This window comes from Bos indicus, chromosome 1, assembly GCF_029378745.1.
Source record: "Bos indicus isolate NIAB-ARS_2022 breed Sahiwal x Tharparkar chromosome 1, NIAB-ARS_B.indTharparkar_mat_pri_1.0, whole genome shotgun sequence".
In the NCBI taxonomy this organism is placed as follows: Eukaryota; Metazoa; Chordata; class Mammalia; order Artiodactyla; family Bovidae; genus Bos; species Bos indicus.
In genome coordinates this window covers 139,851,949-139,877,674 of record NC_091760.1, presented here as the reverse complement: position 1 = coordinate 139,877,674, position 25,726 = coordinate 139,851,949, and the positions used below count along the sequence as shown (strand labels likewise).

The window sequence follows — 25,726 nt, the reverse complement described above, 5'->3', positions numbered from 1 at the left end:
TTTGTTGGCAAAGTAATGTCTCTGCTTTTGAATATGCTATCTAGGTTGGTCATAACTTTCCTTCCAAGGAGTAAGCATCTTTTAATTTCATGGCTGCGATCACCATCCGCAGTGATTTTAGAGCCCGGAAAAATAAAGTCTGACACTGTTTCCACTGTTTCCCCATCTATTTCCCATGAAGTGATGGGATCAGATGCCATGATCTTCGTTTTCTGAATGTTGAGCTTTAAGCCAACTTTTTCACTCTCCACTTTCACCTTCATCAAGAGGCTTTTGAGTTCCTCTTCACTTTCTGCCATAAGGGTGGTGTCATCTGCATATCTGAGGTGATTGATATTTCTCCCAGCAATCTTGATTCCAGCTTGTGCTTCTTCCAGCCCAGCGTTTCTCATGATGTACTCTTCGTAGAAGTTAAATAAGCAGGGTGACAATATACAGCCTTGACGTACTACTTTTCCTATTGGGAACCAGTCTGTTGTTCCATGTCCAGTTCTAACTGTTGCTTCCTGACCTGCATACAGGTTTCTCAAGAGGCAGGTCAGGTGGTCTGGTATTCCCAGCTCTTTCAGAATCTTCCACAATTTATTGTGAGCCACAAAGGCTTTGGCATAGTCAATAAAGCAGAAATAGATGTTTTTCTGGAACTCTCTTGCTTTTTCCATGATCCAGGGGATGTTGGCAATTTGATCTCTGGTTCCTCTGCCTTTTCTAAAACCAGCTTGAACATCTGGAAGTTCACAGTTCATGTAACTGTGTTGATGAAGCCTGGCTTGGAGAACTTTAAGCATCACTTTACTAGCGTGTGAGATGAGTGCAATTGAGTGGTAGTTTGACCATTCTTTGGCATTGCCTTTCTTTAGACTAATGTAAATAGCAAGCAATATATTTCTATAATTTGATTTTCAAAATGTGGTTATTTCTTTCTTTTGTAGAAAAATTTACTTTCAGACTCCTTCAGTTATACCCTTCCTTGCTGTGATTTTTCAGTACAATGCCAAAACCTGTGTGCACATGGGTGCATGCTAAGCCCCTCGGTCACGCTGACTCTTTGTGACCCCATGGACTATAGCCTGCCAGGCTCCTCTATCCATGGGATTCTCCAGGCAAGGTTCATTAGTGGAATACTGGATGGGGTTGTCATTCCCTAGTCCAGGGGATCTTCCTGATCCAGGGATCAAACCTGCGACTCCTTATGTCTCCTGCACTGGCAAATAGGTCCTTTACCACTAGTACCACCTGGGAAGCCCACCAAGACGTTTTGTGATAGTCATTCAAAAAACTGGTATACCTTCTCTGAGATCCTCTCTCACTGAAGTGGATCAGTGATGAAAATAGCCAAATCTGAGCCTCAGAAGAGCTCCCAGTCTGCCTGATGCATGATCTCTGTAGTTCTGAGAAGGAAGAGAATAATTTAAAATAAGGTGTGTGTGTGTTTGTGTAAAGGTGACTGTGGATAACTGAGGACTTATTGGTGGGTGAGTGAGAGCTGGCTGTGGGTGTATGTGTATGAAAGACTGATCATTTCTAAGCAATGATGAAAAGGTTTTATTGTGGATCTTTATAACTATGAAGGTTTCTACACTTGCTCTGAGCTCAGAAATTTTAAAAAGGGGGAAAAACGGTATAGCCAAAAAGAAAAATTATTTTACTGCATTCATTTGCTTGGGACACCTTTTGCCCTATTGTCTTTGGGCAGAGGTGGGTGGAAGCCCTAAGGTGGGGTTGAGGAGGTATGCTTTGCGACTGATGCTGGAGCTGTGGAGAACAGGAAGGGGAAAGGCCTTTGAACCTCTTCCTACCCTGGTCCTTGGAAGAAGGGGCCACCTTCTTTAAGGTGACCTGGAAGAGAGAGAGGACCCAGCACAGGGTAGAGCCAGCACCAGCAGGAACGTGGCTCAGGATGAGGACCTGAACCAGACTGAGGGTGCCGACGGCAGGAACAGAATGGGACTGCGACACAAAGATGAAGATGACAGGACCATGACGGGGCAGGGAGGATGGGCACAGCAGTGTGACAGGAGGACAGAGGTGCTTTGAAAAGGAGGATGGGGGTGAGGGTGCACCTGGGGAAAAGGCTGAGGAAAGAGGAGAGGCTGGAACCAGTGAAGCGGGGCTTGGGCTTAGGTCTGTTCAAAGACCTTATTTCACTGTTTGTACTGGGAAGGCATGACTAGTCTTGAGTAGTAAGAGTCACTTTTTAACTAACTATGAACCTAGATGTACATGTTTTTGGTGAAATAATTTAAGTGTTTTAGCTTAGTAGTTTAACAACTAGGTATCTTAAGAGTAGTTTAACCATTCAGCTTTTTTAAAAAAAGGAAAGTGCTAATCGCTCAGTCGTGTTTGACTCTTTGTGACTCCATGGACTATAGCCCGCCAGGCTCCTCTCTCCATGAGGATTCTCCAGGCAAGAATACTGGAGAGAGTTGTCACCTCCTTCTCCAGGGGATCTTCCCAAACTCGTGATCAAACCCATGTCTCTTGTGTCTCCTGCATTGGCAGGCAGATTCTTCACCACTGAACCACCTGGGAAACAGTGTGGTCACTGTGAAATCTGTGTGGTCTGTCACCCTCAAGATCCACATGCTTTATCCCCGGAAAGTGTCCTCTATCTCTGCTGGCTCATTGTTTCCATCACAGGCAGAATTGCCTTTCCCACCACGAGACCAAACACAGTGAGGCATGTCTCAAACAATGTGTCCTCACTTGGGCCAATAGCTCAGGGCTAAGACCCCAGTGACACTGGCCACTAAGAGCCTTTCTCTCTGCAGGATGAGGATCATACATTTTTAAATTCTAGAATCCAGTTCCAACTGCTCTTTCTCAGAATATAGGTATCCTGATATGTATACAGGCACACATATGTGTACATACACAGATGCACATATGAATATCATATAAACGCACATACCTGTGGGGAAGGGGCAAAGGCACACAGGCCTGAGTCTGTTTCACCACTTACTAGCTGTGTGCCCATTGATAAGCATCATCATTAAAATGGGATAATAGACACTACTGACACTATTTATAAAATAGATACTAATGAGAACATAATATATAGGGAATTCTACTCAGTGCTCTGTGGTGACCTAAATAAGAAGGAAATCCAAGGAAGAAGGGATGTGTGTACACATAGAGCTGATTCACTTTGCTGTACAGCAGAAAGTAACACAACACTGTAAAGCAACTATACTCCAATGAAAAATAATTTTAAAAATAAAATGGGATAATAATACAATGATGTTACATATACAGTTGACATACGCAAATTCAGTTATATGAGCTTGGTGTAATATCATTTAGATGCTTTTTGATTAAAATAGTTTCCTGAGCACAAACCATCTAACTGGTTAATTGAGTGCCTAGCCAAAAGCAACACAGGAAAAACTGCCTATGTTTGATATATTGAGAGATAGAATACTTATATGAATTCTGTAAGCAATTTAATGGCTCTTTAAACATCTTTTTAAATCTATGAGACCTTCATATATAACTCTTGGCTCTAATGTTACCCTCTAATTGCCTCATAACATTTTGTTGGCAGAATTACATCAGATAATCTATTACACAAAGCATTTAATTCAATGCTTCACATATGGGAAATGCTTGGTAAATGTTATTTATTCTTATGGTTTTTAGTTTACCTTTTATAATAGAAGTAAGTGCGGGTTTTAGAGTCAGAGAAGACCTGATTTCAATTCCTTTTATGTCACTTTGTGGTTATGTAACCATGGACAAATGACTTATAATCTCCAGCTATAAAATGGACTACTACTGACCTTAAAGGATTGCATTAAATGAGATAGCTAGACATAAAGTACCTAGCCTAAAGCACGAGTATTCATTCAGTGTTAGTTCCTTCCCCTTCTACCTTGCGTGTGTATGTGTATATGTGTGTGGGAGTAGGGGAGAAGAGCGGGTGTGGGTATTACAGATACCTGCATACTTACATATCTATATGCATGATTGGGCTTCCCTGGTAACTCAGCTCATAAAGACTCCACCTGCAATGCAGGAGACCCTGGTTTGATTCCTGGGTCAGGAAGAGCCTCTGGAGAAGGGATAGGCTACCCACTCCAATATTCTTGCCTGGAGAATCCCCATGGGTAGAGGAGCCTGGCGGGCTACAGTCCATGGGGTCACAAAGAGTCGCACGTGACTGAGCAACTAAGCACATACATATGACTGTAGTAACAAACTGGATTATCTTCTTACACAGGCCAGAAGGAAATCTCGGTTAGAAAAAAGCACAGCTGGAATGTACCATTTCTCAACTCTCAGATCAGTGTGGCTGCTCAGCGACGTGATGCCATGATCCACCGCATCCTGTCAGCGAGGCTTCATAAGATCAAAGAACTGAAGAATGAGTTAGCTGATCTGCACCACAAAGCTGAAGCTACAGTCATAGAAAACCAGTTTCTGAAACAAGTCCAGCTTAAGCACTTGAAAGCTATAGGAAAATATGAGAATTCACAAAATAATCTACCTCAAATTATGGCCAAACATCAGAACGAAGTGAAAAATTTAAGGCAGCTCCTCAGGAAATCCCAGGGAAAGGAAAGAGCCACGTCGAGGAAGCTGAGAGAGATGGACGGTGAGCTTCTGAGGACAAAAGATGCCTTGCAGGCACTGCAGAAGATTTCTGAAGAGAACAATCTTCCAGAGAGAGAAGAGCTCACTCAGAGGTTGTCCATTCTTACAGCTAAGATGGAGGCAAACGACAAAAAGATACAGGTCTGTACTTCAGAGGCCTAGGAATGTTAAGGTTCCAAAAGCAATGTGGAGAGGGTGCACATTCATCATACTTGCCTGAGGAATGAAGCACTACTGAGCTGAGCACACGGATGGTGGTATCCGGTGGGGATGGGGTGGGGGCAGGGAAGGGGAGGTGCACAGGAGAAATAGCAACAGCCCCTCTTGTTGTGGACTGAGCCAGGGCTCCTTCTGTGTTTGTGTCACCCAACCTAACTCAGGTCCACTCGTCCACAGGCAGCAAAGCCAGTCTACTGACACTGTGCTGAAGTGCTAAAGGAAAGCACAGCATTTACTGCAAATGTCAAGCAAGGAGTCCAGTTAGTTAGTGATCAAAACACCTGAACTCCCCCAGTGGCTTTCAGGGAAAATTTTTTAAAGACAAGGTTTGGGGTGGTGTGTTATGTGATCAGTTCATGGATATTCTTCTTGATTGGTTGGTGGTGAGGTATTCAGGAGTCAGCGTCATCAATCTTCTGGTTCTAACCAGTCTGGGGTTTATGTGCTTGTGGGCAGCATGCAGTTAAACTTCTTCCACCTGGTGGGGGTTCAGTATCTGCAAAACAGCTCACAGGAAATGGCTCAGAATATTACCTATAGCCCTTGAGGAGGAACTACAAGTTCTTAACTTTAATAGCTAAACTATTATTATTTTGTCTTGTGCTGTGTTTAGTCGCTCAGTCATGTCCAACTCTTTGCTACCCCATGGACTATAGCCCACCAGGCTCCTCTGTCTATGGGATTTTCCAGGCAAGAATACTGGAGTGGGTAGCCATTCCCTTCTCCAAGGTATCTTCCTGACCTAGGGATCAAACCTGGGTCTCCTGCATTTCAGGCAGCTTCTTTACCGTCTGAGCCACAGGGAAACAAATTGTCTTACTTTACTATTTTCATTTCTTTCTGCATCTTCTCACTTCTCTGATTAAATTTGCTCTTTGGAACTCAGGCAAGTTGTAGGAGGCTAAAGTTTTTCTAAAGACAGGAGGCAGACGGAGGACATGTGGTGAGGAGGGGTCCCTGTTCCAGAAAAAGCCCCATAGTGTCCTGCTCGGTTACAGTTGGGCTCATTTATCTGGAAATGACCATTCTCTGAGATGCTCTGGCTGCCAGGGTTAGGGGAGTCTGTTCATATGCTGGAGGGCAGTGTGTTGTGCTATGTCGTGTTGTGCTATGTTGTGGGAAACCTCTCTTAGAAAGTGAGCCTCTGCTCCAAAGTGCTTCTGAAAAGATCACTTCCCTAAACTGTAAGTGCATCTCCTCACCCCCTTCCTTGTTCTCTCCCTCATCCATCTGTACAGTCATCACCACAAAGACCCATGTCCTGGAAACAGAAAAGTTTTCTAGGTAATATTCCTGGAGACAGATAGGGGAAAGGAATGTAAATCACTGAAGGAATGGATAGGTTGCTATTCCTCAAGGGTGCATGGTGGTTAAAAGCTTGGGTTTACACGGGGTGATTTGGGAGAACACTGATTACACTGGGAATTCTGCCTATTCTACATTAGGTGGTTTGGTCACTATGAACACAAAATGGAATGGACACAAATGGAATTAACTTACTCTTTCATTCCTTAATGGCGAAGGACAAGTATTTTCTATGAAATAGAAATCATTCGTGAAGTAGACAAGTATTTACTTGAAATAACAAGACATTAAGTTCATTTCAGCCATTTCTCAGTTATTTCTTTTTTGGTAAAAATCCTTCTCTATTTTCAAAGAGAATTTTCTCACATAAAATGGATATGTGAGCCACAGGACATAATGAGGAACCTCCTTTTTTACTGATGTAAATAGTGTACCAAGGTTCTAATGTTTGGCCATTCAGGTAGCATTGAATCCATCTTAGCATCTGTCTGTCATGTGAAAGTACATGTATTTGTATCTCATCTACATATTTTTAAACATAAGTTTACTTATAAGCTACTTATAAGTAGCTCATGTTTCTATGCTGCTGCTGCTACTGCTGCTAAGTCGCTTCAGTCGTGTCCAACTCTGTGCGACCCCATAGACGGCAGCCCACCAGGCTCCCCCGTCCCTGGGATTCTCCAGGCAAGAACACTGGAGTGGGTTGCCATTTCCTTCTCCAATGCATGAAAGTGAAAAGTGAAAGTGAAGTCCCTCAGTCATGTCTGACTCTTAGCGACCCCATGGACTGCAGCCCACCAGGCTTCTCCAACCATGGGATTTTCCAGGCAAGAGTACTGGAGTGGGGTGCCATTGCCTTCTCCGATGTCTCCATACTACAACCAAAACCAAAAAGAATTCAAGAACTACTTACCTATTTTCTTATCAGGAGCACTTGGTCATATAGGAGATTTCATTTGGTTTTAGGGCATTTGGTGGGGGGAAAACATTTGTGGAGCAAAACATGTAAGTATTTTTTTAGTGTTAATATTTTAGAAAGTGTGATTTTAAAGATTATTTCATTTCAACCCCATTAGTTTACCATATTTTACACTTTAATGAGAAAGTGTTAATGTTATAATGAGGGAATCCATAAAGGGAAACTTTATGGTAAAAAAGGAAAGAAAGGTCTTTTTAGGCCAACCTCCTATTAAAGTCCTGCTCAAACAATTCTCCAGTAAAACAGGTCTCATTCCAGAAAGGTGAATATGCAATAGTAAATCCTGCATTTTTATAGAAGATTATTGGAGAAGGAAATGGCAACCCACTCCAGTACTATTGCCGGGAAAAACCCATGGACAGAGGAGCTGGTAAGCTACAGTCCATGGGGTCACAAAGAGTCGGACACAACTGAGCAACTCCGCTACACTCCATTGTGCTACTAAGTCAGTCATTTCGCTGTCTCACATATAACCCATTCACACGGGTGTGGCTCTGTGAGGCCCCAGCATAATTTCCAACCTCGGTTATCTGAGAATCACAGTCCCACAGAATCATGATCTGCACTGATGCTGGTAAAGCTTTCAGCAAGAGATGCTTGAAAGATTTTCACAGAGTGCACTATATGCCAAGTTGCATAATACTTCATTTCAACACAATTGCTTAGGTTTAGTTTGAAAGTATAACACTGATTATACTTATTGATTTTCAGGCTCTGTTCCAAAAAAAAAAATTTCTTTTTTATCAAATTCCAGAGTGTAAAAAACATCAGACTGTAAACATGATATTTATTCTCTAGAGTTGGGATCTGAGATTTTGGGGCTTTGTGCCTCTCTGTGTGTGTATGATAATTTTTAGTTCTAATATGTGTTCTCCCCACTAAAATTATATTAAAATCTTGAACTTTTCATAAGTGTAATTAGTTTCATTACAGTTGAAGTTTTGTATAATACTACACTGGTCACAAAGAGCTGAAATATGTACTGTTTTCAGGACTTGGAGAAACAATTGAGGCTGAACAATAAAGCCTTTACTCGGCAGCTGACCTTTGAGAACCGGAAGACCTTAGCAGCTCAGGCTGCCACAAAGACTCTGCAGATGGAAATAAAACACCTTCAACAAAAACTTAAGGTACTTTTTTTTAAAAGCAAAATGTACGAAAACTTGTGAAATTCAGCTTCCAAAAATATCAGAGCTGTTGTTGTTCAGTCACATCTGACTCTTTGTGACCCCATGAACTGCAGCACACCAGGCTTCCTTGTCCTTCACTATCTCCCGGAGCTTGCTCAAACTCATGTCCATTGGTTCAATGATGCCAACCCACAATCTCACCCTCTGTTGCCCCATTCTCTTCTTGCCCTCATCTTTTCCAGCATCAGGGTCTTTTCCAATGAGTTGGCTCTTCCCATCAGGTGGCCAAAGTATTGGAGTTTCAGCTTCAGCATCAGTCCTTTCAATGAATATTCAGGACTGATTTCCTTTAATATTGACTGCTTTGATCTCCTTGCACTCCAAGGGATTCTCAAGAATTTTCTCCAACACAACAATTTGAAAGCATCAATTCTTTTGTGCTCAGGCTTCTTTATGATACAACTCTCACATCTGTACATGACTACCAGAAAAACCATAGCTTTGACTATACGGATATTTCAATTCAGTTCAGTCACTCAGTTATCTCTGATTCTGTGACCCCATGGACTGCAGCACACCAGGCCTCCCTGTCCATCACCAGGTCCTGGAGTTTGCTCAAACTCATGTCCATTGAGTCAGTGATGCCATCCAACCATCTCATCCTTTGTCGTCCCCTTCTCCTCCCGTTTTCTATCTTTCCCAGCAACAGGGTCTTTTCAAATGAGTCAGTTCTTCACATCAGGTGGCCAAAGTATTGGATTTTCAGCTTCAACATCAGCCTTTGTCAGCAAAGTGATGTCTCTGCTTTTTAATATGCTGTCTAGGTTTGTCATAGCTTTTCTTTCAAGAAGCAAGTGTCTTTTAATTTCATGCCTGCAGTCACCATCTGCAGTGATTTTCGAGCCCAAGAAAATAAAGCCTGTCACTGTTTCCATTGTTTCCCTGTCTAATTGCCATGAACTGATGGAACCAGATGCCATGATCTTAGTTTTTTGAATGCTGAGTTTTAAGCCAGCTTTTTCACTCTCCTCTTTCACATTCATCAAGAGGCTCTTTAGTTCCTCTTTGCTTTCTGCCATAAGGGTGGTGTCATCTGCGTATCTGAGGTTATTGATATTTCTCCCAGCAACCTTGATTCCAGCTTGAGCTCTGTCCAGTCTGGCATTTCACATTACATACTCTGAATATAAGTTAAATAAGCAGGGGACAATATACAGCCTTGACATACTCCTTTCCCAATTTTGAACCAGTCTGTTGTTCCATTTCTGCTTCTGTTTCTTCCTGACCAGCATATAGGTTTTACAGGAGACAGGTAAGGTGGTCCGGTATTCCCATCTCTTTAAGAATTTTCCACAGTTTGTTGTGATCCACACAGTCAAATGCTTTAGCATAGTCATGAAGCAGAAGTAGATGTTTTTCTGGAATTCCCTTGCTTTTTCTATGATCCAATGGATGTTGGCAACCAGTTGATCTCTGGTTCCTCTGCCTTTCCTAAATCCAGCTTGTACATCTGGAAGTTCTTGGTTCATGTACTGTTGAAGCCTGGCTTGAAGCATCTTGAGTATTACCTTGCTAACTTGTGAAATAAGGGCAGATGTACCATAGTTTTTACATTCTTTGGCATTGCCCTTATTGGGAACTGGAATGAGGACTGACCTTTTCCAGTCCAGTGGCCACTGCCTAATATATCTTTAAATTACTTAAAGAATAGCTTTCTCAAATTAAGTTTTTCCCCTAGGAACATAAATTATTAGAATGAGTTAACAGCCTGATGAATATGCATTATAATTAGAAAAATTAAAACTCTATTTACAAAACTTCTGTTATCATTTTTTATCTCATCACATGAAGTAATAGTATTGTACCTTGTTAACACTTTCAGTTCAGTTCAGTTCAGTCGCTCAGTTGTGTCCGACTCTTTGCGACCCCATGAATTGCAGCACGCCAGGCCTCCCTGTCCATCACCAACTCCCAGAGTCCACCCAAATCCATGTCCATCGAGTCAGTGATGCCATCCAACCATCATCCTCTGTCATCCCCTTCTCCTCCTGCCCTCAATCTTTCCCAGCATCAGGGTCTTTTCAAATGAGTCAGCTCTTCGCATCAGGTGGCCAAAGTATTGGAATTTCAGCTTCAACATAAGTCCTTCCAATGAACACCCAGGACTGATCTCCTTTAGGATGGACTGGCTGGATCTCCTTGCAGTGCAAGGAACTCTCAAGAGTCTTCTCCAACACCACAAAATAGTGTCAAGTGAAATATGTCAAACAGAGAAAGACAAATACTGTATGATATCACTTAAATGTGGAGTCTAAAAAATACAACAACCTAGTGAATATAACAAAAAAGAAGCAGACTCATGAGTATACAGAACAAACTTGTGGTTAACAGTGGGGAGGGAAGGGTGGAGGGGTACTATAGGGGTAGGAAAGTAGAAGGTATAAACTAAGCTACAGGGTATAAACTAAGCTACAGCTCGATAAAGGACAAAAATGGTATGGACCTAACAGAAGCAGAAGATAGAAGATACTAAGAAGAGGTGGCAAGAATACACAGAAGAACTGTACAAAAAAGATCTTCACGACCCAGATAATCATGATGGTGTGATCACTGACCTAGAGCCAGACATCCTGGAATGTGAAGTCAAGTGGGCCTTAGAAAGCATCACTATGAACAAAGCTAGTGGAGCTGATGGAATTCCAGTTGAGCTATTTCAAATCCTGAAAGATGATGCTGTGAAAGTGCTGCACTCAATATGCCAGCAAATTTGGAAAACTCAGCAGTGGCCACAGGACTGGAAGAGGTCAGTTTTCATTCCAATCCCAAAGAAAGGCAATGCCAAAGAATGCTCAAACTACCACACAATTGCACTCATCTCACATGCTAGTAAAGTAATGCTCAAAATTCTCCAAGCCAGGCTTCAGCAATACGTGAACTGTGAACTTCCTGATGTTCAAGCTGGTTTTAGAAAAGGCAGAGGAACCAGAGATCAAATTGCCAACATCTGCTGGATCATGGAAAAAGCAAGAGAGTTCCAGAAAAACATCTATTTCTGCTTTATTGACTATGCCAAAGCCTTTGACTGTGTGGATCACAATAAACTGTGGAAAATTCTGAAAGAGATGGGAATACCAGACCACCTGATCTATCTATTGAGAAATCTGTATACAGGTCAGGAAGCAACAGTTAGAACTGGACATGGAACAACAGACTGGTTCCCAATAGGAAAAGGAGTACATCAAGGCTGTATATTGTCACCCTGCTTTTTTAACATATATGCAGAGTACATCATGAGAAATGCTGGGCTGGAAGAAGCACAAGCTGGAATCAAGATTGCTGGGAGAAATATCAATCACCTCAGATATGCAGATGACACCACCCTTATGGCAGAAAGTGAAGAGGAACTCAAAAGCCTCTTGGTGAAAGTGAAAGAGGAGAGTGAAAAAGTTGGCTTAAAGCTCAACATTCAGAAAACGAAGATCATGGCATCTGATCCCATCACTTCATGGGAAATAGATGGGGAAACAGTGGAAACAGTGTCAGACTTTATTTTTGGGGGCTCCAAAATCACTGCAGATGGTGACTGCAGCCATGAAATTAAAAGACGCTTACTCCTTGGAAGGAAAGTTATGACCAACCTAGATAGCATATTCAAAAGCAGAGACATTACTTTGTCAACAAAAGTCCGTCTAGTCAAGACTATGGTTTTTCCTGTGGTCATGTATGGATGTAAGAGTTGGACTGAGAAGAAGGCTGAGCACCGAAGAATTGATGCTTTTGAACTGTGGTGTTGGAGAAGACTCTTGAGAGTCCCTTGGACTGCAAGGAGATCCAACCAGTTCATTCTGAAGGAGATCAGCCCTGGGATTTCTTTGGAAATAATGATGCTGAAGCTGAAACTCCAGTACTTTGGCCACCTCATGTGAAGAGTTGACTCATTGGAAAAGACTCTGATGCTGGGAGGGATTGGGGGCAAGAGGAGAAGGGGACGACAGAGGATGAGATGGCTGGATGGCATCACTGACTCGATGAATGTGAGTCTGAGTGAACTCCAGGAGTTGGTGATGGACAGGGAGGCCTGGCGTGCTGCGATTCATGCGGTCGCAAAGAGTCGGACACAACTGAGCGACTGAACTGAACTGAACTGAACTGAACTGAAGCTACAGGGAAACACAGTACAATACAGGGAATATAGCCAATATTTTACAATAAGGAGTATAACCTTTAAAACTTGTGACCACTATACTACACCTGTAACTTATATAATACTATATATCAACCATACTTCAATTTTTCTCAGAAAACCAGGGTGTCAAACCTTTTGTTTTGCCAAGACTTAAAAAGTCAGCACTGAAATCTCAAGCTAAAGAGCAGTATTTTTGTTGCAGGTCCCACCCACCCTGCACTGGCTGTACAGACAAAACTTTCTGTGATGAGGACAGTGTTCTCTCTCACTGTCCAGCCTTGTGGTCACCACTCTCATGCAGGACTGAGCAGCCACAATACAGGTCATGTGACTCTCAGAACTAACTATTTTTAATTCTACTTAATCCAAGGAGCAACATGACTAGTGGCCACTGCATTGCACCACAAAGGACAGTAAACTTCTTAGAGTAGACCCAGGGAATAAAAAAAATACTGTGAAAGAATTTGGCTTGCAAACTCTTCAAAATATTGTCTGAATCACAATGGTTTATCACTCTGTTTAAAAGCTAGTGCTTTTTTGGGACTTCCCTGGTGATCCAGCGGCTAAGACTCCCCAAAGCAAGGGACCCAGGTTCAATCCCCAGTCAGGGAACAAGATCCCACATGCCACAACTAAGACCCAGTGTGGCCAAAATAAATAAATATTGTTTTTAAAAGAACTAATTTTTTTTTATGTTGGGAATGATATACGATGACATGGCCAATTTCTTTTCCTGTTAGAGCTTACCAAGCTCCTCACATTAAATAGTTTTTTACATAAAATGAAGGTTGATAAAAGTAAACACTTATAGAAATATTGGTATTGTGGTTCTTTATAGGAGAAGGATCGAGAGCTTGAAATTAGAAACATCTATTCTAACCGGATAGTCGGAAATTTACATGACAAAGAAGATTATCCAAAAGGTAAAGTGTGTTTCAATTAGTTTTGCTTGAAATCTGTTTTAAAATGTGTAGTTAAATTTTCCTAACTAATATCATCAAGATAATGGACATTTTTAAAAAATTTTATTTATTTAATTGGAGGCTAATTACCTTATTGCAGTGGTTTTTGCCATACATTCACATGACTCAGCCATGGGTGTACATGTGTCCCCTATCCTGAACCCCCCTCCCACCTCCCCCACATCCCATCCCTCAGGGTCATCCCAGTGCACCAGCCCTGAGCACCCTGTCTCATGCATCGAACCTGGACTGGTGATCTACAAATCATCCCACCCTCGCCTTCTTCCACAGAGTCCAAAAGTCTATTTTTAAAAAAAATCATTTTGTTAGGCACTGTAATGTAATATAGAATAATGAAACCACCCCATGGTTGAAACAGCTAGAAGAAAACAGAGATGCAGTCCTCCCCCATCATCGGCTCAGTCTTATATGTCCTCACTCAGGTGAATGAGGGGATAACTTGCAGTTTAATGCAAAATGTCTGCCAAATACTGAACTTTCTAGGTAGATCTGTCATCCAGTGTGTGGATTTTTTGTTTTGTTTTCTGTTTGGGTTTTGTGTGTGTGTGTGTGTGTGTGTGTGTGTGGAGCTTCATGGCATGCAAGATCCTAGTTCCCAGACCAAGGAATGGAACTCACACCCCTGCAGTAGAAGCACCAAGTCCTAACCACTCACTGGACCACCAGGGAAGACCTGTGTAGATTTTTAAGGTTAACTTTATTTAGGTACCTTTGGCTCAGATGATAAAGAACCTGCCTGCAGTGCAGGAGACCAGAGTTCGATCCCTGGGTTGGGAATGGCAACCCACTCCAGTATTCTTGCCTGGAGAATTTCACGGACAGAAGAGCCTGGCAGGTACAGCCCTTGGATTGCAAAGAGTCGGACACGACTGAGCAGCTAACACTCTCACCTCAATACAGTGGGTTTCCTGGGTTGCTCAGTGGTAAATCCACCTGCCAATGCAGGAGACAAAGGAGAGGCAGGTTCAATCCCTGGGTCAGGAAGATCCCCTGGAGAAGGAAATGGAAAACCCACTGCAGTATTCTTGCCTGGGAAATCCCATGGACAGAGGAGCCTGGCAAGCTACAGTCCATGAGGTCACTAAGAGTCAGACACAACTGAGTATGCATAAACCTCAATGCAGTGCATCCATTTTAAGTGTGCAGTCCAGTGGGTTTTGACATGCGCTTATACCCATGTAACCATTACCTCGATCTAGATGTAGAATATGGCCATCTCCTCAGGAGGTGCGCTTATCCCTGGCAGTCAGGTCAGGGATCCTCCAGCCCCAGCCCAAAGCCACCTCTGACCTCCCTTCAGTCACAGTTGTTCAGTTTGCCTGTTTTACAGATTCACAAGTGGGATTATACAGCAGGTCCTCTTTTGTATCTGTCTTCTCTTGTTCAGCATAGTGTGTTTGAGACTCATCTATGCTGTGCTATTTTCATTAGTTTGTACCTTTTTATTGCTGTGTTGTGTTTGTGTTTCGTCGTTCAGTCATGTCCGACCCTTTGTGACCCCATGGACTGTATGTAGCCCTCCAGGCTCCTCTGTCCATGAGATTTCCCAGGCAAGAATACTGCAGTGGGTTGCCATTCCTTTCTCCAGGGGATCAGGAGTACCTTTTCCTGTAAGGTACTGTAAGTAAGACAGGATGTACTTACTCACTCCCCAACCCACCCTTGACAGACAAGACCTTCCAGCAAGATTCTGCTAAGAAGAGAAACAACAGAAACACTTACCTCTTATTTTGCTAGAGGAAGTAACTATGTGTTTACTTTTCTTTTTTTTTTTATTTTATTTTTAAACTTTACAATATTGTATTGGTTTTGCCAAATATCAAAATGAATCCACCACAGGTATACATGTGTTCCCCATCCTGAACCCTCCTCCCTCCTCCCTCCCCATACCATCCCTCTGGGTCATCCCAGTGCACCAGCCCCAAGCATCCAGTATTGTGCATCAAACCTGGACTGGTGACTCGTTTCATACATCATAGTATACATGTTTCAATGCCATTCTCCCAAATCTTCCCACCCTCTCCCTCTCCCACAGAGTCCATAAGACTGTTCTATACATCAGTGTCTCTTTTGCTGTCTCATATACAGGGTTATTGTTACCATCTTTCTAAATTCCATATATATGTGTTAGTGTACTGTATTGGTGTTTTTCTTTCTGGCTTACTTCACTCTGTATAATAGGCTCCAGTTTCATCCATCTCATTAGAACTGATTCAAATGAATTCTTTTTAATGGCTGAGTAATACTCCATTGTGTATATGTACCACAGCTTTCTTATCCATTCATCTGCTGATGGGCATCTAGGTTGCTTCCATGTCCTGGCTATTATAAACAGTGCTGTGATGAACATTGGGGTACACGTGTCTCTTTCCCTTCTGGTTTCCTCAGTGTGTATGCCCAGCAGTGGGATTGCTGGATCATAAGGCAGTTCTATTTCCAGTTTTTTAAGGAATCTCCACACTGTTCTCCATAGTGGCTGTACTAGTTTGCATTCCCACCAACAGTGTAAGAGGGTTCCCTTTTCTCCACACCCTCTCCAGCATTTATTGCTTGTAGACTTTTGGATAGCAGCCATTCTGACTGGCATGAAATGGTACCTCATAGTGGTTTTGATTTGCACTTCTCTGATAATGAGTGATGTTGAGCATCTTTTCATGTGTTTGTTAGCCATCTGTATGTCTTCTTTGGAGAAATGTCTGTTTAGTTCTTTGGCCCATTTTTTGATTGTGTTTACTTTTCAAGGCAACAATCTCTTTGCTTTTGGTTTATAATCCAGAATAACAGCCAGCAGAGATGATAAAATCAAACATGGGGTTATTTAAATAGGATAAAACCTCTGAGGAAAGTGGCTACCAGATTTAGAAGTCATGAACTTTAGCATGGGCGATCTAACCATTGATAACCAAGAGCTCTGACGCAGGAGACATGGTGGTGCCCCTCTCGCAACTGCAGAACTATGCTCCTGAACCTCTCCTGCCAGCAGGGGCCGCTGTGTCCTCCCAGAGCAAGGCCCACCCATCCTCATGCCTGCTTGTATGGGTACCACTGTGATACCCATAACCTCCGCGGCCCAAAACAGGACAAAAATGCTGACGTGGTAGAGGAGAAAGTGAAACTGGCAAATGTTTGATATTTACTGAACATCTTTAGAAAATGTCTAGTATACTTTGTTTCGTTATTACATTACCAACTTCAGTTGTTATTTTCTATTTAAAATCAACATTGCTTCCAAATGCAAGCTATGCTTCTTACATATATTGAATGTACCTGTTCTGTAGTTTCTTCAACGAAGTCAGTACAAGCAGACAGGAGAAGTTTTCCATTTATAAGTATGCGACACCAGGAAACCCAAAAATCGGAAGATGTTGCGTCTTGGACAACTAAGGTACAGCAAATTTGAGTTCTTGAAGTGTCTAATTACACATACTTTTGCAAACATAGGCTTTACACACTCGTTCTATAAAAAAGTAGTTGTAGTCATCAAATAAAGCACAATTTAAAATTATCTCTACCACCAAAAAATATTTTTTGCCACTTTTCTAATTATAGAGCAAAAAGACAACAGGAAACAATGGTCATAAAGAAAAATCTATTGAAATAATCCATGCAATGCCTCCCTGTATCACCAAACTACCAAACCAAGAGGATTCCAAGAGAAAATATGAAGGTAATTTTAACAACTAGTAAAAGTCTCCTTTACACTTTGTTTTCTTAAGTTGTGAATTACTCACTGTGTGTGTGTTTAAAAGTATACATAAAACAGATGTGTTCAGTTGAGAGAACCGTTATAAACACCTGCATAGCCACTACCTTGTTTAAGAAACAGAACATGAGCATCCCCTGGGACACCCTGTGGGCCCTTCATAACCATAACGTTCTTGCCCTGCCCCATCACCACCACCAAAAGCAACCTCGACATTCCATTTTCTGCCACAGCTCCCAAACCTGTGTGTATCCTAAACAACATATTCACTTTTGAAAAACTGAGTCTCAAACCCAAACCCAGCTGAATTAAGGAAAGCACCGCCCCTGAAGAAGATTCCAGAGCAGGCAGGCTGGACACAAACTGGCTGCAGCTTCCCTGAGGGCACAGGGCCTGGCCAGGGTCAAGGTCACTCACAGTCCTGGGGGATGGGGACCCATAAGAGCCAGACACGTGGCAGGGTTGCTCTGCTGGTGCAGGGAGAGGCCCTGTGCACTGGGCTCTGGAGCATTAGCCCACCCAGGCTGCAGACACCACAGGGGGAGGGACGCCTCCACCAGGCTGTGGGCCAGTCAGGATGGACCAAGGACGCTAGAGGCTGGGGAGTTAGCTAGCAGAGTCTTGGTGATGCCAGCCTTTAAGGTTTAAGCCCTTGGCGTCAGGCCTGGTGGTGCCCTTTGCCTCTGTGGTCCAGGACACAAGGTCACAACCCTTCCTGCTGGTTCCTCCCCCCTTCTCCCCCTCCTCCCTGTGTCCTTCTGTAATGAATGCCATCCTGGACAAGGAGCAAAACCTCTACTGGCTTTTTGAGAAACAGGTGCACATTAGGCAACCCTGTGCACCTTTCCCTGGGGATGTCATGGTTCTACCTTAAACTTGGTTAGTAATGGACTGGCAAGAAAATTCTAGGCTGAAGATCATTTTCCTTCAGACTGTTGAAGACACTCCCCCATTGTTTCCGTGTTAAATTATTGATATAGGGGCATCTGGGGACCCTCCACCCAGCTGGGCAAGCACAACCCCCTGGAAAGAGCAGCCATGGGAAAGACCTCCCAGGGGGGCCTCAGGGCCTCGGGCAGTGGGCCTGGAGAGGCCACATCTTAGCTGTGGGGCCCAAGTGGCTTTATTTTCCTTTTGTACTGTTTATTTAGTTGGCCATGCCAGGTCTTAGTGGCAGTATGTCCAACTCTTTGTGACCGCAATGGACTATAGCCTTCCAGGCTCCTCTGTCCATAGGATTCTCCAGGCAAGAACACTGCAGTGAGTTACCATTTCCTTCTCAAGGGGATCTTTCTGACCCAAGGATCAAACCTCGGTCCCCTGCTTTGCAAGCATATTCTGAGCCACCAGGAAAGCTTTATTTTCTTTTTGTAATGTTTATTTGGGTGGGCTGGGTCTTAGTTGCAACATGTAGGATCTAGTTTCCTGACCAGGAATCAAACCCAGGCCTCCTGCATTGGGAGTGCAAAATCTTAGCCACTGGACCACCAGGGAAGTCCCCAAATGACCTTGCTGCTGCTGCTGCTGCTGCTAAGTCGCTTCAGTCGTGCCCGATTCTGTGCGACCCCATAGTTGGCAGTCCACCAGGCTCCCCCGTCCCAGAATGAAGTTTAAACAACCCCCAGGTCTGGCTGCACCACCTGGAAAGCCACTGCTCCGGTGCAGTAAATACTGGTATTGTTTATGTTTTCCACCTGTTTTTAGTCCATTTTGGTAATGGCTCAGAAGATAAAGTATCCGCCTGTACTGGTATTGTTCACGTTTTCCGCCTGTTTTTAGTCCATTTGGTAATGGCTCAGAAGATAAAGTATCCGTCTGTAATGCAGGAGACCTGAGTTCAATCTCTGGGTTGGGAAGATCCCCTGGAGAAGGAAATGGTAACCTGCCAGCTCCAGCCCCGGCTGATCCAGGGAATTCGAACGGGAGACGGCGTCAGCGAGTACACTGGCTTTAATTAAATATTAATCAAAGATATAAAGAGTAATAGAATAAGGATAGCTCAGTAGGAAAATTCAGTGGAGGAAAGAGGCTGAGTAACTTGGTTTATGCGGAAAACCAATAAAGCTTCGAGACAAGAAGTTTGCACCACTTACGTAGGCCACAGGCGTCCTTCCGTTCTCCTGTGGGAGAGGAGACACTGAGGCCTCCCCGGATGGATCTTAGAAGCCCAGGCAAAATTAGTAAGCTTGGCGGGGCTCCGCTCTCCAGATGGGAACTCAGCCAGAGGTTGAAAGAAAGAATGACATGGGGAGACCAAGCTTTGGTGAGCAAGGCCCGTAGCTTTATTTTCAACAGGGGCTTTTATACCATAAGTTGTACATAGAGGATAATAGAGGGTGTGAAATCATGCAAAGTCAGCAGTCTTTGATCCTTATCAAAACCAGGGTTTCTTTTCTGCAAACTTATCATATACAAATGGTTTAGGTGATTTACATCATCTTCTGGCCAGAAGGCCTATTAACATTTTATGACTCTTACAAAGGTTTGTCAACCATAAGGCTTATTTTCTCTAAGAGTAATTATTTTAAAGTTTGGCGCCATCCTCCGAAGGTGTTAGATAAAGTTGCATTCCTATAGGGCAGAGGTGCAGTGGGTTTACAACAAAGGAAAGAATTTATTACCTTAAGGGTCTAAAGTTGCTAACACCAAGGCCACTACTTATTTTTTCTACATACCAACTATATTAATTAATATACATTCAAGGATACAATACAGGGGATGTGGAAACTTGGCAGCAAGCATTGGCTCATCAATGAAATCTTCTACTAGTTTTATTCTGACAGCTTCTAACTCTCCGAGAGGCTCTAAGCTATTTGAATATCTTAAGCTTCCCGTGCCTCTCACGGTTGGGAGACTGTAAACTATCATATGCATAGCTGTAGGAGTCCGGGTAAACTTGTCAGGCAAGTTAGAGAGCCATCTGACGGGTTTGGATTTAAACACTCCTATTATGCCCAGGAACTTTATTAACTGGAGCTGTAAGTTAACCCTTTATCAGAGAGAGCAAGATGGTGGTGGGGGAGAGCCCCCCGTAAAGTCAGAGGTGAGAGCACAAAGCAGTAAAGTAGGCAGACTCTGGTTTTGGGGGTAGATGCTCGAGAATATCCAGGGGAACTCCTGAGGCTCGATCCCACCTTTGCGTATGCCGAGCCTCCTTCCTCATGACCTTTGCCATGGACGGAGTTCCTCACGCTGGCTCCTGGCAGTAACCCACTCCAGTGTTCTTGCCTGGAGAATCCCATGGACAGAGGAGCCTGGTGGGCTACAGTCCATGGGGTTACAAAGAGTCAGACACCACTGAACAACTAACACACACACATATTGTCCTAGAAATTTTCTTCATTTGCTTGACAAATATTTTCTGAGCATATACTGTGTGTCTGGGACTGTTCCAAATACTGGGGGAAAATGCCGCGCCCTCGGGATCCTGTGCCCTTGGGGAGATCGGCAGTGACGAAGGGCAATGGGTATGAAAAAGAGGGTCCAGACTAAGGAGGGGGTGGTGAGGGGGGGTGGAGGGAAGGACGAGGTTGAGTCCAGACAGCTCAGGAGAGACCAGTAAGGACATGACCTACTCCTGGCACAGAATGTCCTAGGGATACCAGGGCCAGAGGAGGAGTCATACAAAGGCTGTGGCCTCCAGGAAGGTCCCCAGGAGCTGGAACCAGCTGGAGCAAAGGAGGGAGCAGACCCACTTCTGCTCCAGAAGGAGGCCAGGAGGGGGCAGGGGAGGCAGGGGAAAACAAGCATGTTCCCCCCGTGGTCTCAAATGTTAACATTCTCATCAGGTGTTATAGGGCATAACATTAGCAGTTATTTACAAGTCATTATATGTTTGACTAGCTTCTAGGCTCACCGTTAATTCTTGAAACATACTACTTTCTCCTCCTAGTATTTTTTTTTCATTTTCCTAGAGTGTAGGTAAATTATTTTATTCAAGAATTTATTCCCATGAGAAAACATTTCAACTCTCTGCATACCCAACTGTGTCCCCATTCTCCCTCACAAACAATGGCCTCGCTGAGTGGCTGGCAGGGAGTGATGCTGTTTCCTCAGAACCCATGCAGGTCTGGTCCTGGGACAAGCAGAGGGCTGCACAGAGGACTTCCTGGGTGCCTGGGGAAGAAGCAGCAGAGGAAAGAGCATCTCTACACTCGACAGTGTTCTGCAGTTGTCTCTTCTGTCAGCACATGCTACCTTCTCCTTCTCTATAATTACTGCCCAGATTGCACAGCCCCACGTGTTCTTGGGGGCTTCCCAGGTGGCACTAATGGTAAAGAATATGTCTGCCAATGTCAATGCAGGAAACATAAGAGACTGGGTTTGGTCCCTGGGTTGGGAACATCCCCTGGAGTAGGAAATGGCAACCGACTTCAGCATTCTTGCCTGGAAAATCCCATGGATGGAGGAGCCTGGGGGTCTACAGTTCTTGGGTCCTAAAGAGTTAGACACGACTGAAGAGACTTAGCATGCATGCATTTGCTCTAATTGATTCAACCAGGACTCCTTCCAGGGATATTCAGGATGTTTCACTCTTACTAAATCAGGCTACAGTGAACATCCTTAGACACACTTTTGTATATTTTGGTAGGCTTTGGTTCTGAAAGGGAAGTTGTTGGGTCTAAGGGCATGCTCACCTAAAATTTTGATAGATATTTCCAAATCACCATCCAAACTACCTACCATCTTACTCATCCACCAATGGGGAACAAAAGTTTCCATTTTCCCATATTCTCACCAGTTCTGAAAATTACTTGCCAATTGGATGAGTGAAAAATACTCTCATTGTTTTTTAATTGGCACAACCTAGCTGGTGATGTTGAACATATGTTATAATATATTGGCAAAGTTTATGAGCATCATTTTCTTTTGGCTTCATACTTTTCACTTACCTGGTATGTTCTAAAAAGTATAACATCTCAGACTTGCTAATAGCACCTTTCCCTGTATTCTAGGGTTGTATGCATTACTTTTATTTCCTCTTTGTCATTTTAATGTGCTTGTCAGGAGGTGTAAATAAGAGTGCTCAACATGCCATCTTGAAACAAATCTATTAATTTTAAAGATCAATAAATTGACCATTTTTCTACTACAGATTTATCCAAGGAAGAACAACATTTGGAAGCACAACCATCTCTGAAGAATACTGGACAACAGAGATACAGAACAGAAAATCAAGAAAAGAAGATCACTTTAGTGAAAGAAGAACAGGAACTACCACCAAAAAGAATTGAAGTAATCCATCCCGAAGGGGAAGGTGGTCAGGAAGACGATACAGAAAAATACAAGTTTAAAAGAAGTCCAGAAATCAGTGACATGGGTGATATGCCAGATAAAAATGCTGCTCCACATATCAAAATACCCTTCAGACAAAGAAAGCATTATTCATTCACGGAAGCAATCGAAAACCTGCATCACGGGCTTCCCGCCTCAGGTGGGCTGGCCAACGCAGGCAGCACGAGGTACCCTCATAGCACAGGCAAGCACCACAGTCACTCGGAAGAAATGAAGCTGGAGCATCCTGCCATCGCCTACGAACCCTCCTTCGCTAAATCTTACAGAACAAAGGCAAAAGACACAACTTTCAGGGAGAAGAAAAGCAATCTAATGGAGGAACTTTTTGGATCAGACTATGTCTTAAAAAACAACCAAACAAGTACTACTGTTATGAAAGAGCCCGAGGAGACTTTGCAGAGTACGAAGATACATCATCTACCCCCTAGCCAGGCGTCCGCCAGCAATGCTTTTGGAGATTCTGGAGTAACTGTAGTAAATTCTATTAAGTCATCTTCACCCACAGAAGGAAACAGAAAGATAATTATTTAAATATAATCAGTATCCTAACCCACTCTGGCTTTATGGGCCTTTAGTCTTGTAACTTTAATGTGTGTGTTTTCAATACTTAAACTGATTTTTAAAAATTAAGGTTTTGTTTTATTTCTAATCTAATTTTAAAAGTCCATTGTATATTAGCCAATTACATTTCAAATACAAAATTACATCTTTTTTCCTACAACTGAAACATGTCCACTATCGTTTGGAAGACTAATTCATTATATTATTTCAATATTCCATAGGGCTCCATAGCTAATAAGTCTAAGTTAGTCAACCCAAAACATACACATCTCATACCTGTCAGAACCTTATCAGGAATCAGACTGCATTGTAACTTAAAAACATGGAAGCAGCTCTGAAAGAGAATATAAGAAATCTCTCTTTTTTTTTTTAAAGAAAAGACAAAAAAGCACATTGATTACCAAGCTTGGTTTTATGAAAATTATTTTTGAGCATCTCTTATTCAGGTAAACTGGGTATCCAGTATCCTGCCCTGGTTGTTAACACTTTCCTCAAGTACACCCAAGAGTCCATATTTTTTATTTATATGTGTTTAATACCTGTAACTTAACCCTTTTTCTATCAATCTTTAACAGTATATTGTAATAATTAGTGTCCACTGGGTTAGCTGCTCAGTCCTAATGAATATATTGATTATACTTAGAATATTTTATATTAGGACTGTACAGAGGAGACTGTACTCCCAATGTTAATTAACTTACCTTCATTCATAATATCAGTTCAGTTCAATTCAGTCGCTCAATCATGTCCAACTCTTTGTGACCCCGTGGACTGCAACACGCCGGCCTCCCTGTCCATTACCAACTCCTGGAGTTTACTGAAACTCATGTCCATTGAGTCAGTGATGCCATCCAACCATCTCATCCTCTGTCATCTCCTTCTCCTCCTGCCTTCTTTCCCAGCATCAGGGTCTTTTCCAATGAGTCAGTTCTTTGCATCAGGTGTCCAAAGGATTGGAGTTTTTAGCTTCAACATCAGTCCTTCCAATGAATAGTCAGGACTGATTTCCTTTAGGATGGACTGGTTGGATCTCCTTGCAGTCCAAGGGACTCTCAAGAGTCTTCTCCAACACCACTATTCAAAAGCATCAATTCTTCGGCACTCAGCTTTCTTTATAGTCCAACTCTCATATCCATACTACTGGAAAAACCATAGCCTTGACTAGATGGACCTTTGTTGCCAAAGTATTGTATGTATAAGGGTAACTTATTTTCCACCCTTATGGCAGAAAGTGAAGAGGAACTAAAAAGCCTCTTGGTGAAATTGAAAGAGGAGAGTGAAAAAGTTGGCTTAAAGCTCAACATTCAGAAAATGAAGATCATGGTATCCAGTCCCATCACTCCATGAGAAATAGATGGGGAAACAGTGGAAACAGTGTCAGACTTTATTTCTGAGGGCTCCCAAATCACTGCAGATGGTGACTGCAGCCATGAAATTAAAAGATGCTTACTCCTTGGAAGGAAATTTATGACCAACCTAGATAGCATATTCAAAAGCAGAGACATTACTTTGCCAACAAAGGTCCGTCTAGTCAAGGCTGTGGTTTTTCCTGTGGTCATGTATGGATGTGAGAGTTGGACTGTGAAGAAGGCTGAGCACCAAAGAATTGATGCTTTTGAACTGTGGTGTTGGAGAAGATTTTTGAGAGTCCCTTGGACTGCAAGGAGATCCAACCAGTCCATTCTAAAGGAGATCAGCCCTGGGATTTCTTTGGAAGGAATGATGCTAAAGCTGAAACTCCAGTACTTTGGCCACCTCATGTGAGGAGTTGACTCATTGGAAAAGACTCTGATGCTGGGAGGGATTGGGGGCAAGAGGAGAAGGAGACGACAGAGGATGAGATGGCTAGATGGCATCACCGACTCGATGGACATGAGTCTGAGTGAACTCCGGGAGTTGGTTGATGGACAGGGAGGCCTGGCGTGCTGCGATTCATGGGGTCGCAAAGAGTCGAACACGACTGAGTGACTGATCTGATCTGATCTGATCTGATGGTTTTTCCAGTGGTCATGTATGGATGTGAGAGTTGGACTGTGAAGAAGGCTGAGTGCCAAAGAATTGATGCTTTTGAACTGTGGTGTTGGAGAAGACTCTTGAGAGTCCCTTGGACTGCAAGGAGATCCAACCAGCCCATTCTAAAGGAAATCAGCCCTGGGATTTCTTTGGAAGGAATGATGCTAAGGCTGAAACTCCAGTACTTTGGCCACCTCATGCAAAGAGTTGACTCACTGGAAAAGACTCTGATGCTGGGAGGGATTGGGGGCAGGAGGAGAAGGGGATGACAGAGGATGAGATGGCTGGATGGCATCACTGACTCGATGGACATGAGTCTGAGTGAACTCCAGGAGTTGGTGATGGACAGGGAGGCCTGCCATGCTGTGATTCATGGGGCTGCAAAGAGTTGGACACAACTGAGCAACTAAACTGAACTGATTTATAATTTAGACCATATTATTTCAAATATGTTTATGAGTTGGTGTGTAATATTGTTGATCTAAGACTGTAGTTGATCTAAGAAATGTTAAACTTCATTCAAGCCAAGCTGAGGATTAAAACCTGGAGTCAACCTTTCAGAAGGCTCTAGGACTGTTCTGCCCACTAAAGGTCAAAGTGCAGTTATGTAAGTTTTGTGCAGTTATGTAAGTTATGTACATTTTTAAGGCAAAGGGTTATCTATCAAAAGATTATCTACTGTTGCTAGTTTACACAATCCAGATCTACACATACAAACAGTGAATCACCATAATCTTGTCACATCAAGAAGGGAGGTTA

At 43.0% G+C, this 25,726-nt stretch overlaps 1 protein-coding gene and 2 non-coding genes across 10 annotated transcripts in view; all 3 read left to right on the top strand.

The window, feature by feature from the left end:
- The window catches only part of LCA5L (lebercilin LCA5 like), a 41,860-nt gene extending 18,837 nt beyond the window's left edge, over positions 1 to 23,023 (top strand). For all 8 annotated transcript variants that reach the window (XM_070795063.1, XM_070795049.1, XM_070795060.1 and 5 more), the window contains 6 exons: positions 4,220 to 4,734; positions 8,089 to 8,226; positions 13,251 to 13,335; positions 16,674 to 16,780; positions 16,945 to 17,062; positions 22,194 to 23,023. In XM_070795063.1, coding sequence (XP_070651164.1) covers positions 4,220 to 4,734; positions 8,089 to 8,226; positions 13,251 to 13,335; positions 16,674 to 16,780; positions 16,945 to 17,062; positions 22,194 to 22,924 — 1,694 coding nt within the window. In that variant the 3' untranslated portion in view covers positions 22,925 to 23,023. The remainder of the gene's footprint in view (positions 1 to 4,219; positions 4,735 to 8,088; positions 8,227 to 13,250; positions 13,336 to 16,673; positions 16,781 to 16,944; positions 17,063 to 22,193) is intronic.
- On the top strand, positions 1,318 to 1,397 carry LOC139185348 (small nucleolar RNA U2-19). Its single transcript, XR_011568974.1, has one exon. It is a non-coding gene; the product is annotated as a small nucleolar RNA U2-19 (small nucleolar RNA).
- On the top strand, positions 1,527 to 1,596 carry LOC139185343 (small nucleolar RNA U2-30). The gene has a single exon (XR_011568969.1). It is a non-coding gene; the product is annotated as a small nucleolar RNA U2-30 (small nucleolar RNA).
- Positions 23,024 to 25,726: the final 2,703 nt, after the last annotated feature.